Source organism: Silurus aristotelis (assembly GCF_946808225.1).
Source record: "Silurus aristotelis genome assembly, chromosome: 6".
NCBI lineage: Eukaryota > Metazoa > Chordata > Actinopteri > Siluriformes > Siluridae > Silurus > Silurus aristotelis.
The window spans coordinates 11,015,605-11,035,122 of NC_139579.1; the positions used below are offsets into that span (position 1 = coordinate 11,015,605).

Consider the following 19,518-nt stretch of genomic DNA (forward strand, 5'->3'; position numbering starts at 1 on the left):
GACAGACAACACAAGACAAGACACAAAACCAAGATAGCGCCAACTAGTAAACCTACTGTATACTTGGTTATACAGTACTGTAAACTGTAAAAACTATACCCAGGAGTGAATATAAATATAAATATATACCTCTTTGTGGTACTTGGACAAATCAGTGTATTCAGAATAAATAATAAACTTGTTAAATGTTACAATCAACATATTGGAAGCGTAAGTGGGCACAATGTACTTTCGTCTCTATTTTGGAAAACGTATTCTGTAAAGAACGATCCAGAAGAATTCTAAGTCAGGGCTTCGGGAGGTTTCAGTGCTGGATGGTCAAGGATGGGGCAAAGCCTAGAACGTGTCATGTGCTAATTCAAACAAATAATACAGATGGATGGGTTCTTTCACTATTATTTAGCTGTTTGAAGATAATGATGGCGGATGAGGTGAAAGTTGGCAAACAAAAACATAGGCGTTGCAAAAAGCCTACATTTACTCGCTCTGATTTCAAAAACAGAATACATTTTACGGCATTTAGCTCAACGAGCCTGACAAGAAAATGTTTTGTATTTAATGTATTCATAATGTGTTCAAATACATGTTATGTAATACAACGCAGCTGTTAAAACAGGGTTGGTGTAGCGTTTATATTCTCGTTATAAGAATACTGCGTTTCTCTAAAATATTGATGTATTTTTTTATTGCCATGATGTCCTAATGATGGTATTAAGAGGTGAGTTGATTCCAAAAAAACACCAGTAAAGGCCTAAATGTGACCCACTGAAAGAGAAAGGTATTGAATTAAACAGCCTAAAGGACCCAGTCATAAAGAGTCGATGTGAAATGAATGCATAAATGTATTTTATTAAATAAAAATCTAAATAAAATGTGTACAAACCCCTTTTTAATGGTGCATTACAGTGTAAAGCAGGAGAAGGGCTGGGCCTGGACACGCCTATTGAGTACAGCCGTGTAGTCGGAGTACCCGGATGTGATCTCCTTCGACAGCAGCCGAGAATCAAAGGTGAGCTGAGATTTATAATCGTTTCATTTCCTCAGACACAATATATATAGTTTATAACGACAAAACCAGGTTTATCATATTATATTATATTTAGTTTGACCTAAGAATGTGATTCAGTATTTGTTTTTATTTACTCGGTTGTTTCGGCTAGTTTCGCTTTGCTAACTCGCTTCTGGTTGAAGTTTCCTCATCCTGTCAAAAGTCTCTTTCTTCGAAATATATCATATTATTTCGACTTTTTGTATTGAACCCGGGCGTTTTTGAAGGCAAAAATGAAATTTTAGGTTTAATAAGGCCGTTCGTGAGGATTTTCTGCTTAGCAGGCGAGAAGTTCTGTGTTGGCCTGCTTTACTTCCTGTCTACTAGCTAGCAGTCTGCTAACAAGAACAAATCTCAAACATAGTGAGGGGTTTTATTTTTTCGAATAAATTCATTTGAAGTAATTGAACAAGAGCTTTATTTTATATCTAATCCCGTGTTTGTGTGGAGTTTGGGATCAAGCTGGGGGTGAAGTAAACTTCTAACTGGGTCAAGAGTTCAGGTCGAATGTAGAAGACAGTCAGAATTTAGATTGTCAGGAAGAACATGGAGGAAAAATTCGGTATTTCTCAGCAATCCTGAGAGCTGAATGTGTAGACTATTTCATTTCTGATGATCTGCAGGTCAATGAGTTGAGATCTTTCCTGTTGACTAGAAGGAAGCCCGGCTAGTTATGCGGAAGTGCAGGAAGAACTGGGTCTCTGATCAGCGCGCGCGCGCACACACACACACGCGCGCGCGCAGTACGGGAAAGAGCTGTGGTTTTCATGGATCTGGTGTTTTTTTTTATTACCTTGTCCTCTCACTGTGTTATTAAGTACCAATTTATATCTATTTGATTTAATGCAATGGGGAAAAATATGTTCTGCAGTTCAATATTGTGCAGATTGTTTGCTTTTATTTCTTTGATTCAGACAGACAGCAAATCATTAATTTATTTAGGTGCCTTCTGACTTTAAACACATGGCCCTTTCACAAACAGGCTTTTGCAGTGCAAAAAATATTAAATAAAAAAAAAAAAAATTCCCGATCTGTCGCACGGAAGACGCAGCTCTACCTCTGCCATGTTAATCTGTATTCTATGTGACTCTCGGGACACGCCTCGGTCTCTGAGAGAACGCTTTTGAGAAACAGTTTAGCGGAAGAGAAATCAATCGAGGTATAAAATAGTGGTTACAAATTATTGGTCAGTTTCTAAATCTTAAAAGTACAGCGCATCTACTAATAAATATGTTTAAAAACGATGCGCCTCGATACAAATGCCAACTTGCATCTGAGGTCCACTTATTTTTAATTGGATGCATCACATCGTTAACTTTTATGCCGGTGCACCAATGCGAATCAGTGAATCTTAACCATACAGTACTGTGCAAAAGTTTTAGACAGGTGTGAAAAAGTGCTGTAAAAGTAAGAATGCGTAATAAATATATATATATATATATATATATATATATATATATATATATATATATATATATATATATATATATATATATTTATATTTATATATATATATATATATATATATATATATATATATATATATACAAAGTACAGACCAAAAGTTTGGACACACCTTCTCATTCAAAGAGTTTTCTTTATTTTCATGACTATGAAAATTGTAGATTCACACTGAAGGCATCAAAACTATGAATTAACACGTGGAATTATATGTGGAATTATATACATAACAAAAAAGTGTGAAACAACTAAAAATATGTCTCATTGTAGGTTCTTCAAAGTAGCCACCTTTTGCTTAGATTACTGCTTTGCACACTCTTGGCATTCTCTTGATGCCTATTTTGAAGAACCTACAATATGACATATTTTCAGTTCACTTTTTTGTTATGTATATAATTCCACATGTGTTAATTCATAGTTTTGATGCCTTCAGTGTGACTCTACAATTTTCATAGTCATGAAAATAAAGAAAACTCTTTGAATGAGCAGGTGTGTCCAAACTTTTGGTCTGTACTGTGTGTGTGTGTGTGTGTGTGTGTGTGTGTGTGTATATATATGTGTGTGTGTGTGTGTGTGTGTGTGTGTGTGTGTGTGTGTGTATGTATATATATATATATATATATATATATATATATATATATATATATATATAAATAAAAACTTTTGGTCTGTACTGTATATATAATATATATAAACTTTTGGTCTGTACTGTATATATAATATATATAAACTTTTGGTCTGTACTGTGTGTGTGTGTATGTATGTGTATATATATATATATATATATATATATATATATATATATATATATATATATATATATATATATATATATATATATATATATATATATATATATATATATATATATATAGGTCCCCTGGTGGTCTAGTGGTTAAGATGCAGCGCTCCCACCGCTGCGACCCGGGTTCGATTCCCGGTCAGGGAACCATCCCCTGTCCCCTGGTGGTCTAGTGGTTAAGATGCAGCGCTCCCACCGCTGCGATTCCCGGTCAGGGAACCATCCCAGCCACTCTTAGTGCCGGTCCCAAGCCCGGATAAATTGGGGAGGGTTGCGTTAGGAAGGGCATCCAGCGTAAAACGTGCCAAATCAAACGTGCGGAGGATCCGCTGTGGCGACCCCTAACGGGAGAAGCCGAAAGAAAGATGATATGTGTATATATATATATATATATATGTGTATGTATGTATGTATATGTATGTGTGTGTGTATATATATATATATATATATATATATATATATATATATATATATATATATATATATATATATATATATATATATATATATATATATACACACACACACACACACAAGGTTATTTATTTTTGTATCACTTTACAAACTACAAAGTGAGCGAGCAGAATAAACATCCAAGTCAAATCCATATTTGATGTCACCACCTTTTCAGTTCTCACTTTTGCACACTTGGACAATGTCATGGATTTTGTAAGATCAGAGGCAAGTGTCTGATGAACCAGTGATACCATTTCATATGTCGGTTGAAACCTGGTTATTATTAACCGAAACTACTGTGTTGGAGGCTTGAAACTGGGTGAGGAACAGCCGAACTCTGCTACTGAGGTGAGGGTGTGCTCATGGCTGAGCATAGCAACAATATCCAAGGTAGTTCTACTGTATCATCAAGGTCTCTCTCTGAGCCCCAAGGTCTTAAGATGTTTTAAAAAAGCACAGAGAAACGGATGATGTTAAAAACCCTAGGTCAACCAAGGAAATTTAATGCAGCGATTGACGGGCATTTCAGGCTTACTTTGCTTTGACATTGACATGATTTCTAGCAGTGCCATCAGCAAATAACTGCCAGAAACCAGTGGGACCCAGGTGCACCAATGCAATGTCTGGAAACGTCTGGCCAGAAGTGGGCACAAAAACATAGGAAGTGGGGTGCAGAAAAATTTTCAAAAGAGTCAACGATGAGATATTTGGCTGAAGCAGAAGGCAAATTGTTCATCAGAAGGCTGAAGAACGGTACAATAACGACTGTGTGAAGCATGGTGGAGGTTTCCACCAAAATTGGGGCTGCATTTCTGCAAAAAGAGTTGGAGAGTTGGTCATGTGGCCTCGGTGCTATCCATTCATATGAGCAATACCATTAGCGAGGCCTCTGATTGGCCCTGAATTTATTCTGCAGCAGGACAACAACCCCAAACATGCAGCTAATGCCATTAAGAAGTCTCTTCAGAATAGATGGAGTACTGGAACAGATATCTCATCCTAATCTCATCATCAAGTCGGATTACATGAAGAGAAAGAAGGATTTGAGGCAGCCTACATTCACAGAAGTTTTGTGGTTATTTTTCCAAGATGTTTGGAACAACCTATTTGCCAGGTTCCTTCAAAAAACTGTATTTAATTGTACCTTGAAGTATATTGATTTGACTTGGATTTTCCTTCTGTTCATTGACTTTCCTTTGTGTTAATTGATAGAAAGAAACACTTCTAATTTTTAAAGTATTTTTACTTTACAGCATGTTTCCACACCTGTCTAAAACTTCCTAATATTTACATTGCTTCAACATGACACAATTTATATTCTAAACACGGCAGTTCGAGGCAGTGGTGTGGTCGACAGCAGGCCCTGTTGTATTGCAGGTTTTGCCAGAATGTGTCACAACTGGTCCTTACTGGTCACAGGACATGTAAATACAATAACACTCTTCATCGCTTTAACTCGTTCTTATTGTCCATGTGCATTCGCATGCATTCCGACTGCATGCTGCATAGTTTTGTCAAAGTAGTCGATTCATTCTGAAATCATTCTCGTTTCATTCTTCATTTCTTTTTTTGCTCAGATGCAGACCATAAAATGTGTGGTGGTGGGAGACGGTGCAGTGGGAAAGACCTGCTTATTGATCTCCTACACAACCAACAAGTTCCCTTCAGAATACGTGCCTACGGTAAGTGCAAGAAACGGTTCGCTTTCTCAGATGGAACGCTGCACTGCGAGACATACAAGTCATTGAGGTGTGAAAAGGAACAGAGTAGTCAAAGAGAGGAAGTCGACCTTAAAGAAAAAAAAAAGCTGAAGTGAGTAGTGCGAGTGGGACCTTCTAGAGCAGTTGACTTGAGCAGTTTCTCCAGTGGTGTGATTAACAGTAGAAACCAGCTGTTTTTACAGACAGATGAGTTTCTACATGTACCTAGTGTGACCAAACTTGCCTTTCTTTTGTCTTGTCATAGCACATTTTGTTGTTTGTGTACATGTACAACACCCATTTTGCGCCAGATCAGATGGTATGGATAAGAGTTTCCACTGTGTTCCCTGTAATCCCAGGCGTCCTAATCGTCCTCTAAAGGTGTAGAAGCTTTCTGCATACTGAGAACTTTTAGAAACTCTGGCCAAACAGCTGGAAGTGAAATCCTCCTTTATTTCTCTACATTCTAAGACCAAGAAAGCTTGTGCCATTTGTGCCCAACTCCCCGAGACTTCCTGAGCGAGAACCTTGAGAGGAACCAGACTGAAAATGGATCCAATCCTTATCTGGGTGACACAGAAGGTCCATTCATCATTGTTGAGGTTATCAAGTGGACACTGGAATGCAAAAGTGTTCAATTTCAGCCATAAGCCATTGTAGAAAAGAGTTTATATGAATAATGTATCTTACACACTATTTAAATGGAACACTAGCTGATTATACGACTCTAACAAGCTAATAAAAAGTCACAACATTTTGTTCTAAAGTGCTCATAACAACCTCCAAGAGCTCCCAAAATATTCCACGGTTTTACTGCATAAATATGGGTTTAGTGATAAATATCTACATTTAAATGCGCAGGTTCAGGCTTGTGTGGGTTTTCAGGAAAGTGTACATATTAGTTTGTATGAGAAGTTTGGTACAATGATGGTTGTGTAATATTTGCATTTGTGTTACAATGACATTAATCTCTTATCACAGATATTAAGAATATGCCACATTTGGACTAGAGGTCATGACTTAAATCCGGTTAATAACTAGAGGCCGACCCATACGTCAATAACTAGATGGATCTGTGCTAAATAAATAAATTTTATAGGAAAAAATTAAATAATATTAATTTAATAAAATTTCAATTAAAAAAATGTATATTGTTAATAAATATTAAGGTAAATAAGACAAATTCAAACTCTAACAAAAAGTAATAATCAAACAAAATTAAAACAGTTACATCCAAAATGAAATAAAAAGATGTCGGTGATTCACCTCAAGAGGCCCAATTCGTTCTGTATAACGGTATGGATTTTTACCAATAGTTCCAGCAATCAACTGTCCAAACGAAAGACTTTAGTCCCATCAACATGCAGGTGGATTCACTTGTTATAACACTGATGTTACAGTCCACAAAAATAAAGAGGAAAATATGCATCAAATAGAAATGTGTGGTGTGTTTTTGCATCCATTTTGTATTTTAAACAGGCAGTGGTGCTTAATAAAACATAAAGTCTCTTAAATATCTTCTTCCTCTTTGGGCTTCTCCCATCAGGGATCCACCTGCATGTCTTCCTTCACCACATCCATAAACCTCCTCCTTGGTCTTTCTCTTTTCCTCCTTTCTAGTGGCTCCATCCTCAACATTCTCCTACCGATATACCCCATGTCCCTCCTCTGCACATGTCCAAACCACCTCAAATAAAGTATTTTAAATAAAGCATTCATATTTATTCGAGGAAAGGGGGTCCCCTGGTGGTCTAGTGGTTAGGATGCGGCTTTCACCGTTGCGGCCCGGGTTCGATCCCCGGTCAGGGAACCAACCCCAGCCACTCTTAGTGCCGGTCCCAAGCCCGGATAAATAGGGAGGGTTGCGTTAGGAAGGGCATTCAGCGTAAAAACATGTGCCAAATCAAACATGCGGAGGATCCGCTGGGCGACCCCTGATGGGAGAAGCCAAAAGAAAGTTATTTATTCGAGGGAAGGAACTAAGAGAAAGGGATGATTTTTATTCCGCATACTTGTCAGACTGTGCAGTGGCCATATCGTGATTTAAATAAAAGCTCAAAGTGAAGCTGCAGTTTTAAAACCAGCACAGAATTCAGGTTCGCCCAGTAATGTGTCATTAGTCAATAAACTAATTGTTTCAGTCAGGGAGTGGATAGTAAAAGGATTTTGGAATAAGTGGATGGTTTTAGACTGACCAGGTCAGTCATTGGATCTTAACTCAAACATTTCTCCTCCTGAAGATGAGAAGGGAGGATACAGAAAAAAAGGATGAAGAACTAACGAAAAGTATCACCAAAAAAAAAAGAAGAATGCAACCATTTGGTGATGCATCACCCAATGCAACAAAAGTGCAGTTCTGTTCCAATACTTTTGTTCAGCTAAATTGTAGGTATACCTAATGGGCCATGTTCTAAGATCTTGATGTGAAACTTTGGTGTAAATTGCCTTTGCTGCTCCAGTACTTTTGGAAGAGACTGTAAATGAAAACAGAACCCAACTTGTCTCTTAAACTTTGTACAAAATCTAATCAAATTCTGAAAGTTTCCAACATGAAGTATGTAGTTCAGTAATAAATTAAAGTACTATAACCGTTGGGAGATCACTGGGGGAAGTAAAAGATACAAAACCTCACGTGTGACCTGCGGGTTGCGAGGGTTTTTGTTCAACATGGCCACAGAACAGGCATTTTCCCTTTCGATTGTATTGATCACCTTCTTCTGGAAAACCCGTCTTGGATCCAACTTATTGAGAATCACATGTACATATTTTCTGACACGTAGAACACGTTCTGAACACAATTAATTAAAGTTCTGTTTTTCATGGAACCATGACCAACTCAAGATTTAACAAGTAAAGACTGAAGAGGAACCCAAAAGCTTTGAGCCGTATATTATAATGGAAAACGAAAATTCTGTTGTCTAATCGCAAATTTGAGGTCCAGGAATGCTATGAAGGTGATGACTTGGTTGGGTCAAGAATTGGGTATTAGATGATGAGTGAGAAAACGGTAGAATATTAAAATAATACTAAACATTTTATCAGATTCTGTAAAATTTGTCTCATGTCCACTAAATGTTCGGATTTGTATAATTAATGGAGTGAAAAGAGGATTGTGTTCTTTTTTTCATGTACAGTGAGAAAAATAAGTATTTGAACACCCTGCTATTTTGCAAGTTCTCCCACTTAGAAATCATGGAGGGGTCTGAAATTGTCATCGTAGGTGCATGTCCACTGTGAGAGACATAATCTAAAAAAAATAAAAATCCAGAAATCACAATATATGATTTTTAAACTATTTATTTGTATGATACAGCTGCAAATAAGTATTTGAACACCTGTCTATCAGCTAGAATTCTGACCCTCAAAGACCTGTTAGTCTGCCTTTAAAATGTCCACCTCCACTACATTTATTATCCTAAATTAGATGCACCTGTTTGAGGTCGTTAGCTGCATAAAGACACCTGTCCACCCCATACAATCAGTAAGAATCCAACTACTAACATGGCCAAGACCAAAGAGCTGTCCAAAGACACTAGAGACAAAATTGTACACCTCCACAAGGCTGGAAAGGGCTACGGGGAAATTGCCAAGCAGCTTGGTGAAAAAAAGGTCCACTGTTGGAGCAATCATTAGAAAATGGAAGAAGCTAAACATGACTGTCAATCTCCCTCGGACTGGGGCTCCATGCAAGATCTCACCTCGTGGGGTCTCAATGATCCTAAGGAAGGTGAGAAATCAGCCCAGAACTACACGGGAGGAGCTGGTCAATGACCTGAAAAGAGCTGGGACCACCGTTTCCAAGGTTACTGTTGGTAATACACTAAGACGTCATGGTTTGAAATCATGCATGACGCGGAAGGTTCCCCTGCTTAAACCAGCACATGTCCAGGCACGTCTTAAGTTTGCCAATGACCATTTGGATGATCCAGAGGAGTCATGGGAGAAAGTCATGTGGTCAGATGAGACCAAAATAGAACTTTTGGGTCATAATTCCACTAAACGTGTTTGGAGGAAGAATAATGATGAGTACCATCCCAAGAACACCATCCCTACTGTGAAGCATGGGGGTGGTAGCATCATGCTTTGGGGGTGTTTTTCTGCACATGGGACAGGGTGACTGCACTGTATTAAGGGGGGATGACCGGGCCATGTATTGCGAGATTTCGGGGAACAACCTCCTTCCCTCAGTTAGAGCATTGAAGATGGGTCAAGGCTGGGTCTTCCAACATGACAATGACCCGAAGCACACAGCCAGGATAACCAAGGAGTGGCTCTGTAAGAAGCATATCAAGGTTCTGGCGTGGCCTAGCCAGTCTCCAGACCTAAACCCAATAGAGAATCTTTGGAGGGAGCTCAAACTCCGTGTTTCTCAGCGACAGGCCAGAAACCTGACTGATCTAGAGAAGATCTGTGTGGAGGAGTGGGCCAAAATCCCTCCTGCAGTGTGTGCAAACCTGGTGAAAAACTACAGGAAATGTTTGACCTCTGTAATTGCAAACAAAGGCTCCTGTACCAAATATTAACATTGACTTTCTCAGGTGTTCAAATACTTATTTGCAGCTGTATCCTACAAATAAATAGTTAAAAAATCATACATTGTGATTTCTGGATTTTTTTTTTTAGATTATGTCTCTCACAGTGGACATGCACCTACGATGACAATTTTAGACCCTCCATGATTTCTAAGTGGGAGAACTTGCAAAATAGCAGGGTGTTCAAATACTTATTTTCCTCACTGTATGTTAACATGATTGTGTGTGTGTGTGTGTGTGTGTGTGTGTGTGTGTGTGTGTGTGTTCTTGTTTTTGTTCTTATTACAGGTATTTGATAACTATGCAGTCACTGTGATGATTGGAGGAGAGCCATACACACTTGGCCTTTTTGACACAGCAGGTAAACAGCTGCCTCCAAATTCTCTACTCTTGATTACTAGTTACACCGAAATGGGGCACATGAAGACCTCATTATATTTTCAGACAAAAACTTCCTTCCAGCTTTAATCCCCAAATACCGTTAGTGCTTTATTTTAGTTTCACAAACTTTGTTATTTAAGATACTTGTGCCAAATATGCAAGCATGGCCTAATTTAGGTCCTATTCTTTAATAGATACATGTCTACCCCTGATCCTTCATGCAACTGTCCAGTCAGGCAACAGCCTAAAGCATTAAATGATATTGAAAGAGGTCAGAGGTTTCAGTTGAAGTTTGCTGCAAGTGTCAGAATGATGAAGGAACGGAACTGAAACTCGCCAGGGTCACTGTTCCTCTTCATTCTTGTACTTCTTAATAAAGTGGACAGTAAATAGACACTATGTGGACAAAGGTATTGGGACACCTGACCTGACCCCTTTTCCAGCCATATGTGGTTCTTGCCCAAAATGTTACTATAAAGTTGGAGACATCCAATTCTATAGGATGAACTAGGAGACCCAAAACCTGTTCCAGTATGTTCTTGTGCACAAAGCCAGCTACATGAAGATCTTGAGTTGGCTGCTATAAAACTCTATAACCCCACTGAACCCCTGACTTCACTAACAATCTGAGTGAGCACCAATGTCCATAAGCACACTCCAAAATCTAGTGGAACATCTTCCCAGAAGAATTAAGGTTATTATAACAGTAAATGGGGACTAAAAGTGGAATAAAGCATAAAGCTCATGCCAATCTTATGGTCAGGTGGCCATAAGTCTTTGTTCATGTAGTGTATAAGGTTCAGTAATCAGATGTTTTAATTTAGCAGGTGCAGTCGTCCCCCGTCTATCACGGTAGTTACGTCCCAAAACCGACCGTGGAAAATGTAGTTTGATAAATGGACCCTACCCTAAAAATGCTTCCCCCTCCCCCACTCTTTAAACACACACAGAAAACACTTGCAAGAATAAAGTAAGATGAATTTTGTGTAAATGTGTAGAAATATCACATTTATAGTGAGTACTGTAGTACAGTACTGAAGTGTAGTCTATGCATAGTTTCTCTGCCTGTTTTTGTGTGTCCTATGACTTTAAAAAGGGGCGGAGTTAAAAATACAGACCAGGTACTGTAACAGTATGAAGTTTTGATTTGACGAAACAAATATGTAAATGCACAGATTTTCCTCCCTGAGCATAATAACAGCTTTACACACACTCAGCATCCGGACAGTTCGTTTCTCCAAACATTCAGCTGCATTTCTTTGTCGTGCCTCTTGGAAAACTTGCCAAAGATGTTCTTCACTAATCTCACTGGATATTTCTTTCTCGTGATCCAGTTCATCCCAGAGCAAATCAATAGGATGTCACTGCATTCTTTATTCTCATTAGCTAAATCTGGTGACGCATGTCTTCAACTCCGCCCTCTTTTTTTCCCCCTGACGTCGGAGGATACTACAACCAATAAATACGCTACTCATGTCTTATGACGAACTGAAATCAGAACCTTTTGCAAATCAAAATAGTTATGTGCCGAATTAAAAATCGCATTAAAGTGGGACGAGGTTCGAACCACGATAAATCGAGGGATGACTGTACTTTTGATCACGCAAATTACAGTCAGATTCTTAATAAACAAAAAGCAATCAAATGTAGTACACAGTTAGATATAAATTGAAAAACCTCTTAGCGCTGATTTATTTTCAGGTTAGGTCTAATCCTCTTTTTCCACATAGTGTTCTGGGGGAAAGCTAGAAAAGTACTTGGTGTGACATCTGGAAATAGAAAGCAAGACAAGGAGACGTGGTGGTGGAATGAGGAAGTGCAGGAGAGCATTAGGGGAAAGAGATTGGCAAAACAGAAGTGGGATCGACAGAGTGATGAGAAAAGTAGGCAGGAGTACAAGGAGATGCGGCAGCAGGTTAAAAGGGATGTGGCGAAAGCCAAGGAAAAGGCATATGAGGAACTGTATAAGAGGTTGGACACTAAGGAAGGAGAAAAGGATTTATACTGATTGGCCAGGCAGAGGGCTGGGAAGGATGTACTGCAAGTTAGAGCAATAAAGGATGGAGAGGGAAATGTGTTGACTAGTGAGGAGAGTGTGTTGAGAAGATGGAGGGAGTATTTTGAGCAGCTGATGAACAAGGAAAATGAGAGAGAGAGAAGGTTGGATGATGTGGAGTTAGTAAAGCAGGATGTAGATAGGATTAGTAAGGAGGAAGTGAGAGCAGCGATTAAGAGGATGAAGAGTGGAAAGTCGGTTGGACCAGATGACATACCCGTAGAAGCTTGGAGATGTTTAGGAGAGATGGCAGTGGAGTTTTTAACCAGATTGTTTAACAAGATTTTGGAAGGTGAGAGGATGCCTGAGGAAAGGAGAAGGAGTGTGCTGGTACCGATCTTTAAGCATAAGGGAGATGTGCAGACCTGCAGTAACTACAGGGGAATAAAGTTGATCAGCCACACCATGAAGTTATGGGAAAGAGTAGTGGAAGCCAGGCTGAGAGAAGAGGTGACCATCTGTGAGCAACAGTATGGTTTCATGCCGAGGAAGAGCACCACAGATGCCTTATTTGCTTTGAGAACGTTGATGGAGAAGTATAGAGAAGGACAGAAGGAGCTGCATTGTGTATTTGTGGATTTAGAGAAAGCATACGACAGGGTGCCAAGAGAGGAGTTGTGGTATTGTATGAGGAAGTCAGGTGTGTCAGAGAAGTATGTGAGGGTGGTGCAGGACATGTATGAGGACAGTGTGTCTACAGTGAAGTGTGCAGTTGGAACTACAGACTGGTTCATGGTGAAGGTTGGACTGCATCAAGGATCGGCCCTGAGCCCTTTCCTGTTTGCAGTGGTGATGGACAGGTTGACGGACGAGGTCAGACAGGAGTCTCCCTGGACTATGATGTTTGCAGATGATATTGTGATTTGTGGTGAGAGTAGAGAGCAGGTTGAGAAGAGCCTGGAGAGGTGGAGATATGCGCTGGAGAGAAGGGGAATGAAAGTCAGTAGGAGTAAGACAGAGTACATGTGTGTGAATGAGAGGGAGGGCAGTGGAGTGATGCGGTTGCAGGGAGAAGAGGTGGAGAAGGTGGAGGAGTTCAGGTACCTGGGGTCAACAGTGCAAAGTAATGGAGAGTGTGTTAGGGAAGTAAAGAAAAGAGTGCAGGGTGGAGTGGGTGGAGAAGAGTGACAGGAGTGATTTGTGATAGAAGAGTATCTGCAAGAATGAAAGGGAAAGTTTATAGGACTGTGGTGAGACCTGCGATGTTGTATGGACAGTGGCATTGAGTAAAAAACAGGAGGTGGAGCTGGAGGTAGCAGAGCTGAAGATGTTGAGGTTTTCGTTGGGAGTGACGAGGATGGACAAGATTAGAAATGAGTTTATTAGAGGGACAGCACATGTAGGATGTTTTGGTGACAAGGTGAGGGAGGCGAGATTGAGATGGTTTGGACATGTGCAGAGAAGGGACATGAATTATATTGGTAGAAAAATGCTGAAGATGGAGCCACCAGGTAGGAGGAAAAGAGGAAGGCCAAGGAGGAGGTTCATGGATGTGGTGAGGGAAGACATGCAGGTAGTTGGTGTAAAAGAGGCAGATATAGAGGACAGGGTGGTATGGAGACGGATAATCCGCTGTGGCGACCCCTAATGGGAGCAGCCGAAAGAAGAAGAAGAAGTTCTGGGGGAAAGTAACTTGAGGGAATGGTTGTTCTATCAAAGCTGCTTTTCTAAATAAGAGCATTACTGCAGTTCTTATGGTTACTAAGCAGATAGGATTTTCAAATGTACAGTGTTTTAACAAGGTTTTACTAAACCTTTTAGTCAATCAGCATGGGAATTTTTACCATGTCTTTTTATGGTTTTTGAGACCATAAAAAGGACATGTTCCTTTTGTTTCTATGCAACAGACCAGGTACTGTAACAGTATGAAGTTTTGATTTGACGAAACAAATATGTAAATGCACAGATTTTCCTCCCTGAGCATAATAACAGCTTTACACACACTCAGCATCCGGACAGTTCGTTTCTCCAAACATTCAGCTGCATTTCTTTGTCGTGCCTCTTGGAAAACTTGCCAAAGATGTTCTTCACTAATCTCACTGGATATTTCTTTCTCGTGATCCAGTTCATCCCAGAGCAAATCAATAGGATTTAGGTGCAGTGACTGGGCAGGCTGTTCTATTATAGAGAACACTCCAACCGACTCTAAATAATGCTTCAGGTCATTGTCTTGTATGGTAAAGTCAGTTCCAATGAGCTGCAGTCCAGAGAGAACTGCATGTTGTTGAAGTATGGAATGGTTGCCATATTGGTTCCTTTCACCCAGAATAAGTCTCCAGTTTTCCCTGCTCCAAAACAACCCCAAACCATTTCACCCCGTCCATGTTAGACTGTGGGGGCGAGGCAGTCTGCTAACATCATCTCTTCACAGAACTTTCTTCCATTCAGTGTCCGTTCCTTCTGTTGTTTTTTAGCTGTAGAGTTCGTTGCATAGAAACAAAAGAAACATGCAAGTGTCTCAAAAAACATAAAAGACTAGGAGTTTCCATACTGTTTAGTCACTTTGAATTAACAAACAGAGGTGAACGTAGTCAGATCCAATCCCATAGACCTTCTCCATCCCCTAATTGTTGCATTGTCGTTAACATTTTCTCCATTTAGGCCAAGAGGACTATGACAGACTACGGCCCCTGAGCTACCCTCAGACAGACGTTTTTCTTGTGTGCTTCTCTGTTGTCTCACCCTCCTCTTTCGAGAACGTCAGAGAAAAGGTTAGTGTGCAATCAATGCATATTTTTATTTATTTTAAAATCAAATTTTTTTTATATAGTTAGATAGATAGAATGTTTTCTTATCGCATAAAAATGTATGAATGGCATCGTGTGTGATTTTCCGTTGCGACTTCGAGACACATCATTTGTTTTTGTCATTTCTCATACAGTGGGTACCAGAGATCTCCCATCACTGTCCCCGAACCCCATTCCTGCTGGTTGGTACGCAGGTCGACTTGAGAGATGACAGTAACACGGTGGAGAAACTCGCCAAGAACAAACAGCGTCCACTGTCGCCCGAGAGCGGAGACAAACTGGCCAGAGACCTCAGAGCAGTGAAATATGTGGAGTGCTCTGCCCTCACACAGGTGTGGACATACAGAAAAAAAACTCTTTCTCCAGTTGTATTTATATTTTTACACTATAATCAGCATACCGCATAACTCTATAGTTTTATTTTAGGTGATATGCACATATCCCGTACACATACATATAACGTGCACATTTTAAAACCATTTTAGACACCAAGATGTATTTATTCACCATCTAATTGTATACGGCTCAAAGTTAATCAGCAGGAAAATGTGTGTCTTTAGATCAGAATAAAGTAACCAATGCAGTCAAGCAGAGCAATTTGGCGATTCTTTAAAAACAACACTATGGAGGCCGAGGTGTGTCCTGGGAGTCACATAGATTATAGATTAACATGGCAGAGGTAGAGCTGCATCTCCCTTGAGACAGAACAGGAAATGAACATCTAGATTTATTTAAGCCGTGCGTTAGAAGTCAGAAGGCACTTAAGTATATATAGACACTCGAGGCTACTCATGTTTTCCTACTACACAGTAAAAACCCTATAGATATGATGACATGATGCTCTCAAAGGCACCAGAAAAAGCTTTTACTCAGAAAATACTTAAATTAATGGTATTCTCACCAAGTATTCAAGCGAAGGTCTTTTATCTAATTACTGTTTAAATACTGTTTGACTCAATTGCAGTAAGGATTCGTTTTTCCATGAAAAAAAATGTATGTATAAGATAAGTTTCATTGTATATAGTGTTCACATACTTTCTCCATCTCTTTTTGTTGCTCCATACAGAGAGGACTGAAGAATGTCTTTGATGAAGCCATCTTGGCTGCGCTGGAGCCTCCTGAGACCAAACCCAAGAAACGCTGCATTCTCTTATAAATGAAAATGTGGGAACAAGTTGACCGGGAGAAAAATGGGAGGCCTTCAGACAGTGCCTTTAGTTTTACAAAATTGAGTGGTTTGTGTGGTAATATGCTGACATTCTCTCTCTCTCTCTCTCTCTCTCTCTCTCTCTCTCTCTCTCTCTCTCTCTCTCTCTCTTCTTCACCAATGACCAGTCTTTCTGAAGAAGACCTACCAAAAAAGAGAAACAAACCACAATGCCTTCAAAACAAGGAAAATAGATGACTGGTGTGCTTTTTTTTTTCTTCTTTCTTTCTTTCTTGCTTAACAACCCTGCCATTACCTTTATTCCCCCCATACATCCCTCCTTCCTTTGCCGCCTTTTGTTTAGTTTGAGCAATCTTAAAAGGAAGAACAACATGCTAAAGTGATCAGTTTTCCTTCTTTTCATTCCTTTTTCATTGTGGCAAATTGGAGCTCCAAGTGTTTCTTACCACCTCTGCCCTCTGCAGGACTTAAACCGGAACTTTTATTTTATTTTTTCCCCATTCCATTCCATTCCTTTTTTTTTTTTTTTTTTTTTTTTTTTTTTTTATGATTGTGGCGTATTAATAATAACAAGTATTGTATGATTATATATTTTTTATTATTTCTGGTGAGTGGGAGTTTAACAGCTAGGAGATTTTAGTGCAATTTTTTTTTAGGTGCCACTTTATCACCACAGTCGGTCCTTTTTTTTTATTTTTTTTATTTTAAGGAATATTAATTGCGTTATAATCTATTATATTAGCTGGTGTCTAAACCGGTAGCCATGGTAATTAAAGCAATAATAATGACATAATAAAAATTCACAGGATGTGGAACTGATATCGGAGCAGGTTTTTTTGTGTTACTGTAATGTAAAGCAACAAAACAAAAACCGAAATGTTAGCAGACCTTTGTCATATTATATGCATGGACACATTGTGTTTTGAATCAAATACAGAAAATACAGGATTATATTTCTCAGGGAATTTATTTGGATGTCCACTTCTTTGGGCTCCGAAATGGTTCTTCAGTTTCTTGTTTGTGATCATTAGGTTTATTTTGCATCACACAAACAAACCACAGCACATGAGTTGATCAAAAGGACAAAGTCAGAGGTGCTCAGTTCTATAGAATGTCTCTGGATGTCGTAGAATCCCTTCACTTGAGCTTGGAGGTCCAAAACCTGTTCCAGCATGACCATACCCCTGTGCACAAAGCCAGCTCCATGAACATATGATTTAGATGGGTTGGAGTGGAAGATCACCTCCTGTAGAGCTCCATAAACTTATTAAACACTTTTGAGGTGAATTGGAACGCTGACCACACCCCAGGCCTCCTCAATTCATCTACACAGTACCTGACTTTGCATTATCAGTGGGTTAACACACATCTTCTCTGAACATCTTCCCAGAAGAGTGGAGGATAGAATAACAGTAAATAGGGACTAAATGTGGATTGGGATATTCAAAAAGCAGCTCATATTAATCTTATGATCAGGCATTCATATAGTGTGGGTTTAATTGTAAGTAATGTTCTTTCTACAGTCATTATGGTTATAAAACTAGGAGCTACTGAGCTCAACATCTGTGATCATCACAGATCCAGCACCAGCTTCTCCATGCCAGAGCCAGGAGGTCCAATGTCAAAACTCCACACATGTAGTGGGATCCAATTGGCACTGGTACGTCTCTAGATGGTTCGGCATGTTTGCGAGTTCGGCATCTACTTCTTCAAAGGTCCATAATCTTCATGAGGTGGGACCTGACTGGAGCTGGCCAACCTCGGGATGGGGAGAGAAAGAGAAGCAGTGGAGAGGAATTAGCGTAGCTGCTGTTCATGATATTAACAAACACAAGTTGATAATGTGCATGTGATCATGTGTTCTGGAGCACAAGGTTATGATGAGACGTATGTTATGTGTAGGCTTTGCTAAACAGATATGTTTTTAATCTGCACTTAAACTGGGTGAGTGTGTCTAAACCCCGAACACTGTCAGGAAGACTATTCCAGAGTTTAGGAGCTAAATGTGAAAATGATCTACTGCCTTTAGTGGACTATGCTATTCTAGGAACTACTAGAAGCCCAGAGTTTTGAGATTTCAGGGAGCGTGGCGGATTGTAGTGTATTAAAAGACTGGAGAGATACATGGGAGCCAAACCATTTAGTGCTTTATAAGTAAGAAGCAGTAGTTTGAAGTCTATTTGAAACTTAACAGGAAGCCAGTGCAGGGATGATAAGATTGGGGTTATATGATCATATTTTCTTGACCTTGTGAGAACTCATGCTGCCGCATTCTGAACTAACCGAAGCTTGTTTATTAATGATGCAGGACATCCACCTAGTAATGCATTACAGTAGTCTATTCTGGCGGTCATGAACGCATGGACGAGCTTCTCTGCATCAGATATATATAAAACATGTTTCTTAACTTAGAAATATTTCTAAGGTGAAAGAAGGCTGTTTTTGTAACTTGGTTGATATGATTATTAAAGGACAGGTCACTTTCTAAAATAACTCCCAGGTCTTTTACTGTTGAACTAGTGGTTACAGTACATCCGTCTAAATGCAGGTTGAGATGCTGGAGCTTCTGTGTACTGGTTTTTGGGCCGATGAGCAAAATCTCCATCTTATCAGAATTTAATAGTAGAAAGTTATGGGTCATCCAATCTCTTATTTCTTTAACACACTCAGTTACGCGAGCTAATTGAGCTGTATCGCCTGGTTTAGATGAGATATATAGCTGGGTATCATCAGCATAACAATGGAAGCTAATTCCATGCCTTCTAATAATATTTCCCAAGGAAAGCATGTATATTGTGAAAAGCAGGGGTCCTAGAACTGAACCTTGTGGCACGCCATAATTTACTAGCATTAGCCTGGATAACTCTCCATTTAAGTCTACGAGATAATTGTACGTTTTTTTACTAATGAACGAGTCGGTGGTGACTGTGGCAAGAAAAAACCTCCCTTAGATAGTTTAAGGGAGAAACCTTAAGAGGAACCAGACTATAAAGGACACCATCCGCATCCGGGTGACAACGAATGTCCATTTATTACAGTTCCATCATTGTTGACATTCATTCCCAACAGAAATCGGGAAAAGACCATTTCATCTATTGTACACTTGTTCATTAGGGAAAGATTATTTTGAGGTTGAACAGGGCCGAGGTGTTAAGATCAAATCTACT

The 19,518-nt window shown here is 39.4% G+C and overlaps 1 protein-coding gene across 1 annotated transcript; it reads left to right on the forward strand.

Moving 5' to 3' along the window:
- Positions 1–889: 889 nt before the first annotated feature.
- LOC310727169 (cell division control protein 42 homolog) lies at positions 890–17,170 on the forward strand. Its single transcript, XM_083543402.1, has 6 exons — positions 890–1,009; positions 5,345–5,449; positions 10,288–10,360; positions 15,038–15,147; positions 15,318–15,515; positions 16,250–17,170. Exons 2-6 carry the CDS (start codon positions 5,345–5,347, stop codon positions 16,337–16,339), a joined length of 576 nt encoding a protein of 191 aa, XP_083399528.1. The 5' UTR covers positions 890–1,009; the 3' UTR covers positions 16,340–17,170.
- Positions 17,171–19,518: the final 2,348 nt, after the last annotated feature.

What these genes read in the sequence shown, in the direction of transcription:
- LOC310727169 (XM_083543402.1), top strand. Translation starts at nt 5,345, where the DNA reads ATGCAGACCATAAAATGTGTGGTGGTGGGAGACGGTGCAGTGGGAAAG. An exon ending in CTTCAGAATACGTGCCTACG is followed by an intron (nt 5,450 to 10,287) that starts GTAAGTGCAAGA and finishes TTCTTATTACAG; the next exon opens with GTATTTGATAACTATGCAGT. An exon ending in TGGCCTTTTTGACACAGCAG is followed by an intron (nt 10,361 to 15,037) that starts GTAAACAGCTGC and finishes TTCTCCATTTAG; the next exon opens with GCCAAGAGGACTATGACAGA.